This window comes from Pan paniscus, chromosome 9 (genome assembly GCF_029289425.2).
Source record: "Pan paniscus chromosome 9, NHGRI_mPanPan1-v2.0_pri, whole genome shotgun sequence".
In the NCBI taxonomy this organism is placed as follows: Eukaryota; Metazoa; Chordata; class Mammalia; order Primates; family Hominidae; genus Pan; species Pan paniscus.
The window spans coordinates 78,029,820-78,044,098 of NC_073258.2; the positions used below are offsets into that span (position 1 = coordinate 78,029,820).

The 14,279-nt window shown below is 56.5% G+C and overlaps 1 protein-coding gene across 1 annotated transcript in view; it reads left to right on the forward strand.

Annotated features, from left to right (window-relative positions):
- CAPN5 (calpain 5) overlaps positions 1-13,884 on the forward strand; it is a 56,923-nt gene extending 43,039 nt beyond the window's left edge. The window contains exons 4-13 of the mRNA XM_034933422.3: positions 344-552; positions 2,022-2,214; positions 3,175-3,368; positions 4,006-4,083; positions 5,937-6,132; positions 6,810-6,932; positions 8,453-8,649; positions 9,674-9,789; positions 10,316-10,452; positions 11,428-13,884. Of these exons, the coding sequence (XP_034789313.1) occupies positions 344-552; positions 2,022-2,214; positions 3,175-3,368; positions 4,006-4,083; positions 5,937-6,132; positions 6,810-6,932; positions 8,453-8,649; positions 9,674-9,789; positions 10,316-10,452; positions 11,428-11,610 (1,626 nt within the window). The 3' untranslated portion in view covers positions 11,611-13,884. The remainder of the gene's footprint in view (positions 1-343; positions 553-2,021; positions 2,215-3,174; positions 3,369-4,005; positions 4,084-5,936; positions 6,133-6,809; positions 6,933-8,452; positions 8,650-9,673; positions 9,790-10,315; positions 10,453-11,427) is intronic.
- Positions 13,885-14,279: the final 395 nt, after the last annotated feature.

Below are 14,279 nucleotides of genomic sequence, written 5' to 3' on the forward strand. Positions count from 1 at the left end.
GGTGGATGGTGGCGCTGGTCACTAGGCAGGAGCTGGTGGTAGATGTGGACGGAAGTCTCGGGGAAGGTTGCAGGGAGGCATGAGAAAGAGGAAAGCTCACACACTCTGAGAACAACAGCTGGAAGGAGGCCGAGGGAGCCTCCAAGCCTCGCGGAGATGGGAACCTGAGCCTGGAGATGGGGAGGATTCATCCGGGTCTCACGAAGGCTTGTGGCAGAGTTGGAATCCGAACCCAGTATTCCTTTACATTCCGATTTGCTGGAAGCACACGCCCCCGTTTCCTCAGGAAGCCGGACATCCCCTCACTGTGTTCCCCCATCCTATTCCCCCTCCCCCTACCCAGGTCATCCCAGACTGGAAGGAGCAGGAATGGGACCCCGAAAAGCCCAACGCCTACGCGGGCATCTTCCACTTCCACTTCTGGCGCTTCGGGGAATGGGTGGACGTGGTCATCGATGACCGGCTGCCCACAGTCAACAACCAGCTCATCTACTGCCACTCCAACTCCCGCAATGAGTTTTGGTGCGCCCTAGTGGAGAAGGCCTATGCCAAGTAGGTGCCAGCAGCAGGCAGGTGGGTGGGAGGCCCAGACGGGGGTGGCACCGGATGGGCTCCTCGTGGTGTTCCGTTAGCCAGGGCTTTAGGCACAGAGAAGTGAGGGGCTGGTGCAGGCACGCGGCAGGCTCAACCGCCAGGCCTGAGAGCATAGTCAGCTGAGCCTGTGCTGGGTGGGGTGGAGGCCTGGGCCCTGTGAGGAGAGGAATGTTGGTTACTCCCATTTTAGGGGGAGAAGACTGAGGCCCAGGCAACATCCTGTAGGTAGCTGGGGGCAGAGGCAGCCCTCACATTTAGGACCATTCTCGAAGGTTCATGCTGCCATGCCCTGCCTGGGGCCTTGGTTGGGGAAGTGGTAACTGAGCTGGGGCCTGGTTGTGCAGGGTGGGCCACGTGCCTGCCTTCCCCGCCTGCTGGGCCTCCCTCTTGTCCACCGTCCGCCTCTGCCTGGCTGACTGTCCATTCTCTCTTTGCTGACCCCTCCTTCTGCTCCGTGCCTTCTGCTTCTGTGTCCCCAGTGCCCAGCACAGAGCCCAGCATAGAATGGGCACAAGCAAAGTTTTGCTGAGCTGTGGGGAACCCTGGGGAAGAGTGACTCGCCCAGGCCGTTGCAGGGCAGGGATACGCCTAGGCCAGGAGGGAGGAGGGAGGAGGGGCAGTGGGGTCAGAGGCCAGCCTCGCCAGCTCTAGGTGAGCCACTCTCTGGTTCCTCCTGCTAGGCCCATTTGTCAATCTTGCTGAAAAAATGTGTGTGTAGGGGCAGGAGCAAGGAGAGAGAGAGATAGAAAACAAGAGAAAGGGGGAGAGAGGAAAAGGAAAGACAAAAACTCCCAACATCAAAAACCCAAGAAAACACATTGGCAGGTTCCACTTTCAATCCTAAGAAAGGAAAGCCAGCCCCCTGGTGGCCACTGAGTCTCTACCACCTGGATGCAGGCTTGTCTTCCCCACTCCACAGGAGTCGACCCAGTGGCCTTGGTTGTTTTTTGTTTTTTGAAAAAACACAGTTTCATTGTGGTAAAATAGACAAAACATAATGCTTCTCATTTTAACCATGTGGAAACATACAATTCAGTGGCATTCATTATGATCACAGTGCTATGGGCCATCACCACTATCTATCCCCAGAACCTTCTCATCATTCCCAGCAGGAGGTCTATACCCATCCGACAGTAACTCCTTCCCCTCCCCCTGACCATTGTTGGCACTTTGGAAAAGAGTTGCTTTTTTTTTTTTTGGACAGCTGATTTTTTAAGATTGAGCCACTAAGGCTTAGGGGAACTTAAGCCTTATATGTTGGCCCGAGTGTTAAGAACTGGGTTCCAGTGTTGGCTCCGCCGTGGCCTGCTGTGTGACTGTAACAGGTTGTTTGACCCCTCTGAGTTTCCAAAACCTCCCCTATGAGGTAAAGGATGCAGCCTGGCTGGGGAGCATGAGCTGGGAAGTCTTTCCACATTGCTTCCCAGACTGGCAGGCTGTTACCAGGCCCTGGATGGAGGCAACACAGCAGACGCACTGGTGGACTTCACGGGTGGTGTTTCTGAGCCCATCGACCTGACCGAGGGTGACTTTGCCAACGATGAGACTAAGAGGAACCAGCTCTTTGAGCGCATGTTAAAGGTGCACAGCCGGGGCGGCCTCATCAGTGCCTCCATCAAGGTGAGAGCACAGCAGTCCCCAGAGGCAGCCCCTCCCCTTCACCCTCGCTGACTGAGATGGGAGACAACTGTGACATCCCACGCTCAGGTCAGCTCCTACGTATTCACACCCTCAGCCTCATGGGGGAGGGGAGAAGTTGGAAGGTGCAACCCCCTGCCCAGACCCTCTAGGCTGTGAAAAGCCTTTCCCACACTGTTCAACCAAAACTTCTTTTCTGATCCTCTTGGGTTATGAACGTCTGTGCATCTGAGGGTGGTCCTGATTTCATTACTTGCTCATGTTTTGGATGAGAAAGCTGAGGCCCAGTGAAAGCAAAGTTCGAACCCAACTTTAGCAGACCCTGTGGTGTGCTGATAAACTGCCTCTAGCAAAGTAAAAAGCCCTGGTTTGTAGCATTTGCTAATTACTGTGGTGTAAATACTCCCACCATGGCTGATTTCCAACTACCCACATTTAACAACCAGCTATTAACAATATTCCTGGCCGGGCATGGTGGCACATGCCTGTAATCCCAGCTACTCGGGAGGCTGAGGCAGGAGAATTGCTTGAACCCGGGAGGCAGAAATTGTGGTGAGCCAAGATCGCGCCATTGCACTCCAGCCTGGGCAACAAGAGCAAAACTCCATCCAAAAAAAAAACAAAAAACAAAACAATGTTCCTGAATATTTAACAATTCCTGGAATATTTAACAATTTAAATATTCCCGAATATTTAACAACAGCTGAGCCAGTGCACGTGGGCCCCAGCATTCCCCTGGGCTGACCCACTATGGGCACCTTCCTTTACTGAGACTGCTGCCCATGGGGGTTTTAAAGGTCTGTGAACACAGCACTGCCCCATGACTGCAATTCCCATCCCATCCTGTAGGTCCCGTGCAGCCTCCTGGCCCTCCAGCACCTGAGTCCCTGGTCTGGGTTCCAGTGTGGCCCTGCCTCTCTGAGCAACTGTGTCCTTCCACAGGCAGTGACAGCGGCTGACATGGAGGCCCGCCTGGCGTGCGGCCTGGTAAAGGGCCACGCATACGCCGTCACTGATGTGCGCAAGGTGCGCCTGGGCCACGGCCTACTGGCCTTCTTCAAGTCAGAGAAGTTGGACATGATCCGCCTGCGCAACCCCTGGGGCGAGCGGGAGTGGAACGGGCCCTGGAGTGACACGTGAGGCCTGGGGATGGGGGTGCAGGCACAGGGCATGAGGGCTTGGACAAGGACGGGTGGGCTTCTTGGAGGAGTTGGCACTGGGGCTGGGCCTTGAAGGATCTGGGGGAGGATGACACTAGGAACGAAGAAGGGAGAATTACTTTGGAGTGGGTGTATGGGGTGATGGATTGAGCACAAGAAAGGCCTGGGGCTGGAGGCCATCGGGGGTGTAGAGACCAGCTTGGTGAGTGGGTGAGGGAGGGGAGCAGGGAGGGAGGCCACAGCCCTGAGCAAATGGGGGACTCCTCTGTGCTTGGCTTATGGCCCTGGTGAGGCCAAGATGGGAGTGGAGCCCAGGTGCTAAGTGAAGGAGCCCTCTTCACTGGGGGTCGCACCCCCCTTCCCCCCAGTCTGCAGCTTTACTTTCAGACCTCCCAGCCCCTGTCATGGTGGCAGCTCACGGTCCCTTGTGGGAGGAGGCAGGCAGGGCTTCCTGGAGAGGGGCTGGGCATGGCCTCAGTGCCCCTGGCCACACCGTGCCACTGGAGGCCTGGTGCAAGACTGCCCCTCGTGCCTCCTCGCCTTTGCCAGACAGATTCTGGTGGGCCTGCCTCTTAGACAGCTCCCTTTCTCCTCCCCGGCCCTGACACCCCAGCTCGGAGGAGTGGCAGAAAGTGAGCAAGAGTGAGCGGGAGAAGATGGGTGTGACCGTGCAGGACGACGGTGAGTTCTGGTGAGTGTGTGTGTGCCCTGGGCGTCCGGGGCTGAGGGGGCTTCCCACGGGCCTGGCGGGGAGCACCAGGTGGGGAGTCAGGAGCCAGGCCTCTCCTGCATGCCCCATCATCAATTTGCTGTGTGGCCTTGGACAAGTCACACCATCTCAGAGCCTGTTTCCTCCTCTGTAAAATTAGTTGGGCAGTACCAGGCCCTTTCATCCCCACAGTCCCCTCTGCCGAACTGAGGGGTCCCGGAGCCGCTGTGGCACCCAGACCGAGCCTTTGGCATGCAGGTCAGGGAGCCGTCTAAGAGGTGGGCCCACCAGGATCTCCCTGGCAAGGGTAAGGAGGCATGAAGCACAGTCCAGCACCAGCAGTATGGTGTGGCCAGGGGCACTGGGGCTATGCCCAGCCCCTCTCCAGGAAGCCCTGCCCTCAGCCTGTCTCCAGGGGCCCTCTGGCAGCCTGATTTCTGAAATTAGGTAGCAGAGGCTCCCAGAGGAACTAGCTTCTAAGCTGAGACTTGAGGTACAGAGTAGGCCTTGGTGGGCAAGGAAGGGGACGTGGCTCAGAGGTGAGAGAACACAGCTGTGTTTGAGAAGGGAGCTAAGCAGGTACATGGGTGAGCTGGGAAGATGACAGCAGCTCAGCTTAAAGAGCCCAGTAATTGGCTGGGTACAGTGGCTCATGTCTATAATCCCAGCACCTCGGGAGGTCAAGGTAGAAGGATTGCTTGAGTCCAGGAGTTTGAGACCAGCCTGGGCAGCATAGTGGGACCCCATCTCTACAAAAATGAAAAATTAGCTGGGTGTGATGATGTACCCCTGTAGTCTCAGCTACTCCAGAGGCTGAGGGGGGAGGATTGCTTGAGCCCAGGAGGTTGAGTTTATAGTGAGCCGTGATTGCACCACTGCACTCCATCCTGGGCTAAAGAGCAAGACCCTGTTTCAAAAACAAAAAGAAAAACCCCACTAGTAATAAAAGTTCATCCTGCATTCATCCAGCCTGCATGAGTCCTGAATGTGGGCTAGGCTCAGTGTCACCCTTCAGCAGAACCTGATATGGAAACTCAGTCCCTTCCTGGAGGGGTATTGGCATCCTGTGTGTGCTGGATTCTGTCAGGGCCCCCAGGCAGACTGGGGGCAGATGGCAGTGGTCCTGGCACCCAATGATGAACCCTTCTGCAGGTGTCAGGTCAGCTGCTGCAGGAGGCCACCCAGGCCACTTTGCCAGTCTTGCTCAGGAGTCAGCAGATAAAAACACGGCAGAGCTCCTTGCCTTTAGAAAGAGTTTCTTCCAAAGGCCTTTCTCTTACATGTTCACGGTTAATTCACTGCCCCCTGCCCCCACCAGCTCCCTGGAGGCGTTCACAGTGTGCAGTGACCATAGCAACACCCTGGCCACCGCAGCACGCTCACCATGGGGTTCCCACCATCCACTTACTCAGGCCTCTCAACAGCCATGGAAGATCCTGGATGCAGATGTGCTTTATAAACTGTACAGGGCAGCAGACAGTAGTTATTAACACCATTCACAATAGTAACAGCCAGCGTTTGCCAGTGCGTGCTCTGTCAGCCGAAAGTTGCACTGCCTGCTTTGATTGCATTACCTAATTCCTTCACTAGCTCTGAGATGGGCACCTGCTGTTAGATTCAGCCTCATTTTACAGGCGAGGAAACAGGTCAAAAGAGAGGTTAAGGGTCCGTGCAATGCCATGCCTGTGCCCTTGTGTGGGCTTAGCTCCCCTCTCAAAGCCAGCTGTGTTCTCTCACCTCTGGGCCATATGGGCATATTAGGTTGTTGGGCTGGGGGGCCAAGAGCCTGGGGAGGTGTGGGGGAGGTACCCTGCTCAGCCCCTCCCCACATCCAGGATGACCTTCGAGGACCTGTGCCGGTACTTCACGGACATCATCAAGTGCCGCGTGATCAACACATCCCATCTGAGCATCCACAAGACGTGGGAGGAGGCCCGGCTGCATGGCGCCTGGACGCTGCATGAGGACCCGCGACAGAACCGCGGTGGCGGCTGCATCAACCACAAGGACACCTTCTTCCAGAACCCACAGGTGGGCGTTCTCAGGAACCCCCACCCTGCCCTGTAGCAGCTGCGGGGTGCCTTGCCACTGTCCTGCCAGGGACTCCTGCATGACCTTGGGTAATCCCTGTCCTTCCTTGGGCCTCAGCAAACCTGTCTGTACGGTGGGGGTTAGATGGGCACATCTGTCCCATCTGGGGGTCATGAAGCCCCCAGCCTCACAATCTAACCTGCAGATGGTAAAAATGAGAAAACCGCGGCTCTGAGGGACATTTGGGTGTCTTGTTCTAAGCTACAGGGACACTTAGAGGCTGAGCCAGGGACTCAGCCCCTTGTTTCCACAACAGCACAATTCTGTCCCTTCTGGGAACTTGGCCGGACTGGGCTTCCCCACGGGGCCTCTCCCCACAGCCTCCTCAGTCCGACCTGTGGCACTGCTTAGCCCTGGTGCTTGGTGTGCCTCTGTTGAGCACCACCTGTGTGCCAGGCTCTGCGCAGAGTGGCCACCCTGGCATTGAGTTTCCCCAGCCTTCATGCAGGGTAGCCATTGCAGGCATTGGTAGGCCCACCTCACAGCAGAGGGACCAAGGCGCAGAGAGGTGCTGTGACTGGTCCAGGCTCTGGAGTCTGAGCTTCCGGGAGCCAGCCAGCCCATGCCGGGTGTGGTCTCATTGCAGTGTCTCTCTCTCTCCTTGGCCACACCTGCAGTACATCTTCGAAGTCAAGAAGCCAGAAGATGAAGTCCTGATCTGCATCCAGCAGCGGCCAAAGCGGTCTACGCGCTGGGAGGGCAAGGGTGAGAACCTGGCCATTGGCTTTGACATCTACAAGGTGAGGCCAGCCGGGTCCCCTGCCGTGGGTGGGGAGAGGGAGGGAGCCGGAGTTTGGGCTGCCCACGCCTGAGGAAGAACGCTCTAGAACACCTTGGTCACTGCCGCTGCCCTGGCTGCCGTGGCAGACATTGTGAGGATGCCGTGGCATGGACCCCGCTTGAATATTCACAGAGGGCCCAGCCTGCCCAGCCTTGGCTTCTATGGGAGCTCTCAGCCTGATTTCTTTCTGCCTAAGACCCACAGGCCTGGGATGTTTGGTGGATGAGGAAGGGGAAGATTACTGGTGGTTGGGGCCGGGCCCTGGGAGGCTCTGGGCATCTACTGGGCCCCCACTGCTCCTCCCTCAGGCCTCAGGGCCCCTTGCAGCCCCTTAGCCTTCCTGCATTGGAGGCCTTGCTGGGCACCAGGAGGAGGCATCCTTGAGCATAGCCAGGTGGGGTCACCTATGGCCTTCCACATGTTGTGATGCCCAGTGTGTGGTGACAATCAGCATGGCGGGACCCCATGTGCCTGTCAGACCTTGAGAACGGAATGAAGCCACCGGGCCCTGCAGAGGCTGGGTACATGCTGAGTCCTTGGCATCTGATGTGCCTGGCCACGCCGTGGCACTTTGTTTATACTCTTGTGCTGGTACATTCATTGCATGCTAGTGTCTTGTGACTTTGCCATGTGACGATCTTCACTAGTGTGACCAGAACACTTTTTTCAGGATTGTCAGGCAGGTCCTGGCAGCTGGTGATGGCATTTCGTGGACAGGTGCTGTGACCTCTGCAGATCCTGATACTTGGTTGTGCTGTTGGAGTCAGAAACCCCACTGACATTGTTACCAGGGGGATTCCTATTGCCCTCTATTTTTTTTGTTTGTTTATTTTACAGAGGGTCTTGCTCTGTAACCCAGACCAGAGTGCAGTGGTGCTGTCATAGCTCATTACAGTCTCAAACTCCTGGACTCAAACGATCCTCCCACCTCAGTCTCCCTAGTAGTTGGGACTATAGGTGAACACCACAATGCCTGGCTAATTTTTAAGTTTTTTGTAGAGCTGGGGTCTCGCTTTGTTGCCCATGCTGACCTTGAACGTCCAGCTTCAAGTGTTCCTCCCACCTTGGCCTCCCAAAGCGCTGGGATTACAGGCATGAGCCACTGCGCCCAGCCTCCTTTAATAGTTTTTATTGAGATGTAATTCACAGAGCATGCAATTCGGCCATGTAAAGTATACAATCTAATGACTTTTGTGTGATCAGAGTTTATGCAACCATCACCACAATCAACTGTAGAACATTTTCATCTCCCCAAAAGAAACCCACTCCCTTTAACCACCACCACCCACTCCCATTGACCTCTTCCCTTCAGCCCTGGGCAAACACGAATCCGCTTCTGTTACTATAGATTTGCCTGTTCCGGACATTTCATATAAAGGGATTCCATCGTCCCTTCCATGGTGGTGAGGGGGAGACGGGGTGGGCCAGGGTGTTGTAGGGTGTGTCTCCGCGTGGCCCAGCCCCTCCCGCCTCCTGCAGGTGGAGGAGAACCGCCAGTACCGCATGCACAGCCTGCAGCACAAGGCCGCCAGCTCCATCTACATCAACTCACGCAGCGTCTTCCTGCGCACCGACCAGCCCGAGGGCCGCTATGTCATCATCCCCACAACCTTCGAGCCAGGCCACACTGGCGAGTTCCTGCTCCGAGTCTTCACTGATGTGCCCTCCAACTGCCGGTACTTGGGGGCTGGCTTGAGGCCAGTGTGGGTGGGAGTGACGTTCACACTGGGCCAACCAGGAACCTGCAGCCTCAGAGATGCTCAGTGTCTCTGGGCCTCCAGCCACTCTGGGCTGATACCAGTGCCCATCTCCTTCCCTTCTCTTCCCTTGTTCCCCTGTCCCAGCATCCCTGGCCATGACTAGGAACAGCTTCTTGTATGTGCACTGCACTCTACAGTTGACAAAGAAGCTTTCACTCATCTTGATCTTCCTGCATCCCTGAGTGGGAGGCCTGACTCCCGCACTTTACCAGTGAGATTCAGGGGCCGAGGTTAGAAGGGTTGTCTGAGGTCATGCAGCCAGCGGTGGAGACGGGCTGGGCCACCCAGCCTGCCTGGTTCCAGGGTTGGGTCTTGTCACCACAATTTCCTGTCCCATGGGGGTGGCTCTGGGCTCCAGTGGACTGCTGAAGCTCTCTCAGTCCTTGCTGGGGCATAGACCCTGTGCGTCCCGCACTGCCCTCCACTGTGATACACAGCCCAGGCTCGGTGTCCCCTGAAGGACAGGTGAGCTCTGCCCACATGCCAGAGCCAGGAGGCAGCTTGTGGCATGTGGAGTCAGACGGCTCAGGGTCCTGCCGGCCCAGGCTCCCCAGCTTTCCAGCTGTTTGGGCAAGCCCTTCACCTGGGTGAGCCTGCTGCTTCCTCAGCTGTGACATGGGCACTATAATAGCCTTTGCGGGGCTTTGCAGGGATTAGGAATCACCCATAACGCCAGCAGAGGGCTTGGCACACAGCAGGTGCTCAGTAAGGTGCCTTTCCCCTGGGGAAGGATGGGGTACCCTTCATAGGGATAGAGAAGGCAGGAAGCCCATAGGGCTTGGAGCTGGGGACTGCCCATGGGGATTTGCTCAGGACTAAATGAAATCAAGTTTGGGCTAAATACTGCTTCTCTTCCCTTCCCACTTCCTGAACCCCCTCTTCACCCCTGTCTTCCTGGCCCTTCTCCATCACTCCCCTCTCCCCTGCCGCCCCATATCAGGGAGCTGCGCCTGGATGAGCCCCCACACACCTGCTGGAGCTCCCTCTGTGGCTACCCCCAGCTGGTGACCCAGGTACATGTCCTGGAAGCTGCTGGCCTCAAGGACTCCCCAACAGGTGAGCTCTCCCAGGGAGAGTCCCCCGGCCCTCCTGCCAGTTGTCCCATGGCCTCTCTCCACCAGCACGGATACCAGCCTCAGAGCTCTCCTGCTCTCAGAGGCACTGCAGGCCTGGCCATTTCTGGGGTGATGCCTGATGTTGGGCACATAGAGAGGAAAAGGTTTACCTTCTGCTCTCAGGAGGCTTCCAGCTGGGAGGCAGGCCTCAGGGAAGGCTTCCTGGAGGGAGTGGCCTTTTTCCAGGCTGAGAAGGTATTAAGATACAAAGCCTGATGAAAGGGGGTAAGGGAGAAAGGTGCTCCGGGCAGAGGGAGCAGTGTGGGTAAAGCTCTGGAGGCTGGAGATGGCCAGTGTGCCCCTGCTGGCCGGCCTGTCTCTGGAAACGAAGGGGCCCTGAGGTGGGTCAGGCTCCAGTCTCTCCATCTGAATAACTGAGCCGGGTGGGCATCTCACCTGTAGATATCTGTGGCCCTGCCACAGCCCCCACCCCCACCCTCACCCCATCTCCCACTCCCTCTCCCTAGGGGCTAACTCTTATGTGATCATCAAGTGTGAGGGAGACAAAGTCCGCTCGGCTGTGCAGAAGGGCACCTCCACACCAGAGTACAATGTGAAAGGCATCTTCTACCGCAAGAAGCTGAGCCAGCCCATCACTGTACAGGTGAGCCCCCTGGTCCAGAGGCCACCTCCTGGGCTCCTAGCCTGAGGCTTCCCCACTCAGAGGGACAAGCCCAGGTGGAAGACCCTCTGATGAGGACCCAGGCATGCTGGGCTCTAGCTGTCTGTCTATCCCTGACCCCTGGTGTGGCTTTGGGAGCTCTCTTGCCACTCCAAGGTCCCTCTGTAGGTGGGTGAATTGGATTAGTTGGTGTGGTCCTGAGACCCAGCAGGGTCCATCTCCTGGCTGGGGACAGCAGTCATCTCTGCTGACCTCACCCTCAGCTTTGGGAACTATCCCTCCCATTTCCCCGTGGGGGGCCCACCTGGAAAGTGGCGTTGAGCCACTGTGTGGTGCGTGTGGCTGTTTCCCAAGAGCCTTGGGCAGGGGATAGAAAGCCAGTGTCCTCCCCATGGCTTCCTTCTCCTCTCAGGCTGATGTGGCCTGGGGATGATGATTCTGAACTCAATACTAGGGAGCTCTCTGGCCCCCAGGCCTTGATCAGCATCTCTCTCAGTGAGACAGCATCTGTAAACAAACATTTGGGTCCCCCTGGGGGAGCCACTGTGGCTTATCCAAGTTTTCTTAACACTGAGTCCCACTGGATCAAATCACAGACCTGTATGTCTCAGGGCTGGAAAGACCCCTAGGGGCAGCTGACTCAACCTTCATATTAAAGATGGGGAAACTAGGGCAGTGGGTGTACCGCTTGTCCAAGTTCACCCAAGATCAACAGCGGAGCTAATAACAGATTTCACTTTATGCATGGGAGGGAGCTTAGCTAGCTGAGGAGCCTGAGGCTCTGGAAGGGGCACCACCTTGCCCGTAGTTCATGGGGAGGCAGACAGCCCAGGGCCCCCGATCCTCAGCCAGGCTTGCCCTTCAAGGCCCTGCCACCACCACCAGCACCCCCCATAGACCTATATTCCTGGTCTTGGAGGTAGCCCGCCCTTCCCATGATCCTCTGTCTCTTCCCAGGTCTGGAACCACCGAGTGCTGAAGGATGAATTTCTGGGCCAGGTGCACCTAAAGGCTGATCCGGACAACCTCCAGGCCCTGCATACCCTCCACCTCCGGGACCGAAATAGCCGGCAGCCCAGCAACCTGCCAGGCACTGTGGCCGTGCACATTCTCAGCAGCACCTCCCTCATGGCTGTCTGACACCTGCCCACCTACCTGGCTCCGACCGTTCCCACCACCATCTGCATGTCCCCACTGGGCCTGAGTCTAGCCTGGGAGCCAGGATACTGGGGTCCTTTTCCCACTCTTCCACTGACTTGCTGTGTGACCTTAGGAAGTCTCTGCCCCTGTCTCAGCCTCAGTGTCCCGAGGGCCCCGAAGCATTCCCTTCTCGTGGAGGAGTTTCCTTGCTGAGATTTCAAATAGTCCTCCCCATCTCAACTGTCACCACTGCTAAGGGACTCTATCCATTGAGCACATTTTCCTAAGGCCCTGCTGTCTGCCGAGGAGTGCCAAGAAGATGTCACTTGTTTACACACAAACTGCCACATCCCCAAGCTCCGTTCTTGCCCCTCGTGTCCTAGGCCCAACCCAGCCTCCCAGACCTCACTTTCCCCATCAGCAATACCTGGTGTTCTCCCACCTTGAAAGGACTCTTGGCTCCTGCCGGGTTCCTGCTCAGGCTGGAATTGGGAAAATATGCAGGTGACATTTGTTCATTCTCTAATCCCATCCTCTCACCCATCCATTTCCTCACTCAGTGGAGATTTGCCAAATGAATAAACGACACCTTTGAGGCCCCAGGTGAAGCGGGGCCCTACTCCGGCCTCTGCCTTGGGCCTCACCTCTGTCCTCAGGTCCTCTCAGAGGCAGATACCTAGGGGAGCTGCTGCTGCCTGCTCATTCTACCTTCCGATTCCATTCCCAGCCCCTGCGTTAAGGTCCCTGGAGAGGTGGTGTCAGTGGGGGGTGAGGAAGGGCGTCTTCCTGACTCCTCTGCCCAGTGCTGGAAGGAGCATGCCTGGGTTAGTGGGCCAGGGGCCAGGCAGCTGGGGGCCTTTGGGGACCAGAAGGGGAGATGTGCTCCCAGAGCCTCTCTGCTGTAAGACCCCAGCTTTTCCTGGAAGATGGGACTCTGGGGTGTGTGGTGCCCACCAGAGTCAGGCCACCCACTGGGCTCAGCAGGAGATAGGGAGCCCCATCACCTGACCACAGCCCCCCACCAACATTCCCCCAAAATGCAGCCTAGGAGGCCGCAGTGCTCTTCTTCCTGCCCAGACCAAAATGTTCCTTTTAGTCCTCAATGTTTTATATTCTTTTTGTTTTGAAAATCTCATTTTTAATCAGGGGTTTTAAAAGAAAATTGAAAGCCTGAACCTCCATTTTTCTTCTTGGCTCCAGTTTTGCTGGTCCTCTGGAGAACTCTTCGTGAGCACTGGTGCCGTGACCCACTTGGGATCTCTGCTGTGCCCTTCTCGGGCTTCCAGACCAGGTGTAGCAAATGAAAAAGTGCAGTTAATTCAAGAACAGGAATCCCTGTGTCCTTGCTGGGATTTCCTTTTGGGAATCTGACTTTCCGACTCCAGATCCTGCTGTCTGGATCAGTGTTCTGGCTGGAGGTGCTGGATTCTCTGACTTTGCCTCCTCACTCTGTGTCTGGCTTTGCTCCTGGGTCTTGGCCCTGGGCCATATGAGGGGCCAGGAAATGAACGACAAGGAGGATAAGAGTGTTCTTTCTTGAAAGCCGGGACTTCCCCTCAAGAACCTGGGCCTGGGGCCGGGACTCTGCATGACTGGGAGCAAGTCACTTAAACCTCCTGTGCCTCGATTTCCCCCTTCTACAAAGTGGGGCCAATGATTCTTGTGTGTCAGCACTGTTACTACCAAGTGCTGAGTAAGGGCAAAATAATACCCCTTTCTCTATGTATCTCTGTATGCACACGCACTATATATATATATATATATACGTTCATGTAATCACCACTTCTCGATGTCTATTTCAAATCAAGGCTCCTGAGTAGGGGGTGAAGTGAGCCAGCTTGCACCTCAGGCTAACACATGGGACTTTGCTCAGCCATGTCCCCTGGGATACAGGGGCACACCAGGACCAAGTGGCAGACCTGTGGGCTTCAGCCTCGGGGCCAGGGCATGCGTGCCACCCCCTGACAAAACAGGTTCCACAGTGCTACCCTTGCTTCCTGCCCCTTGAGGTGGGCCAGGCTGGCTCCTGGCTATGCAGGGATCTCTGGTCCCCAGGAGACCTTGGGGGCCAGGCAGGTAAGGATCAGGGGTGATAGGGGAGAGCAATTACTTTGTTCACTGTATGCACCCGCGGGGGCCTGGGAGTCCCCATTTGCAGGTGGGTAGGGCCTCCAGCCCACACCACCCAGACCTAGGCTTCCCTCAGGATCCACCACAGGGTTAGGGGACAGGAAGCCTGTTCTATTCTCAATAAATCTTACAAAATTCCAAAAAGACTTTCCTGTGTCCCTCTGTCCCCCTGGGGGGAAGGGACAATGGACGAATATTCCCCAGGCCTGGGCGACTGTCCGCTGGTCAGAGGGAAGGCCCCGCTGCCTGCCCGGTGCACCTGTGAGCTGAGATTGTGGGGATCATTCAGTCATTCCTTCATTCAGTAGATCTGTATGGGGCTGGCTTTGTGCCAAGGCCTGCCCCAGGCACCTGGGATGTGGGGAACCAGGCATAGCAATCCCTGCTCTGGGACAGTCTACAAACGAGCAGCGAGAACAAAGACATACTCTGGTCATGACAAACACTACCCCGCACATTACTGATGGGGCAGTGTGGGCCTGCTGGGTTAGAGACGGCCTACTCCCTGATCTGTGCATGAAGGGCTGGGAAGAGGAGAT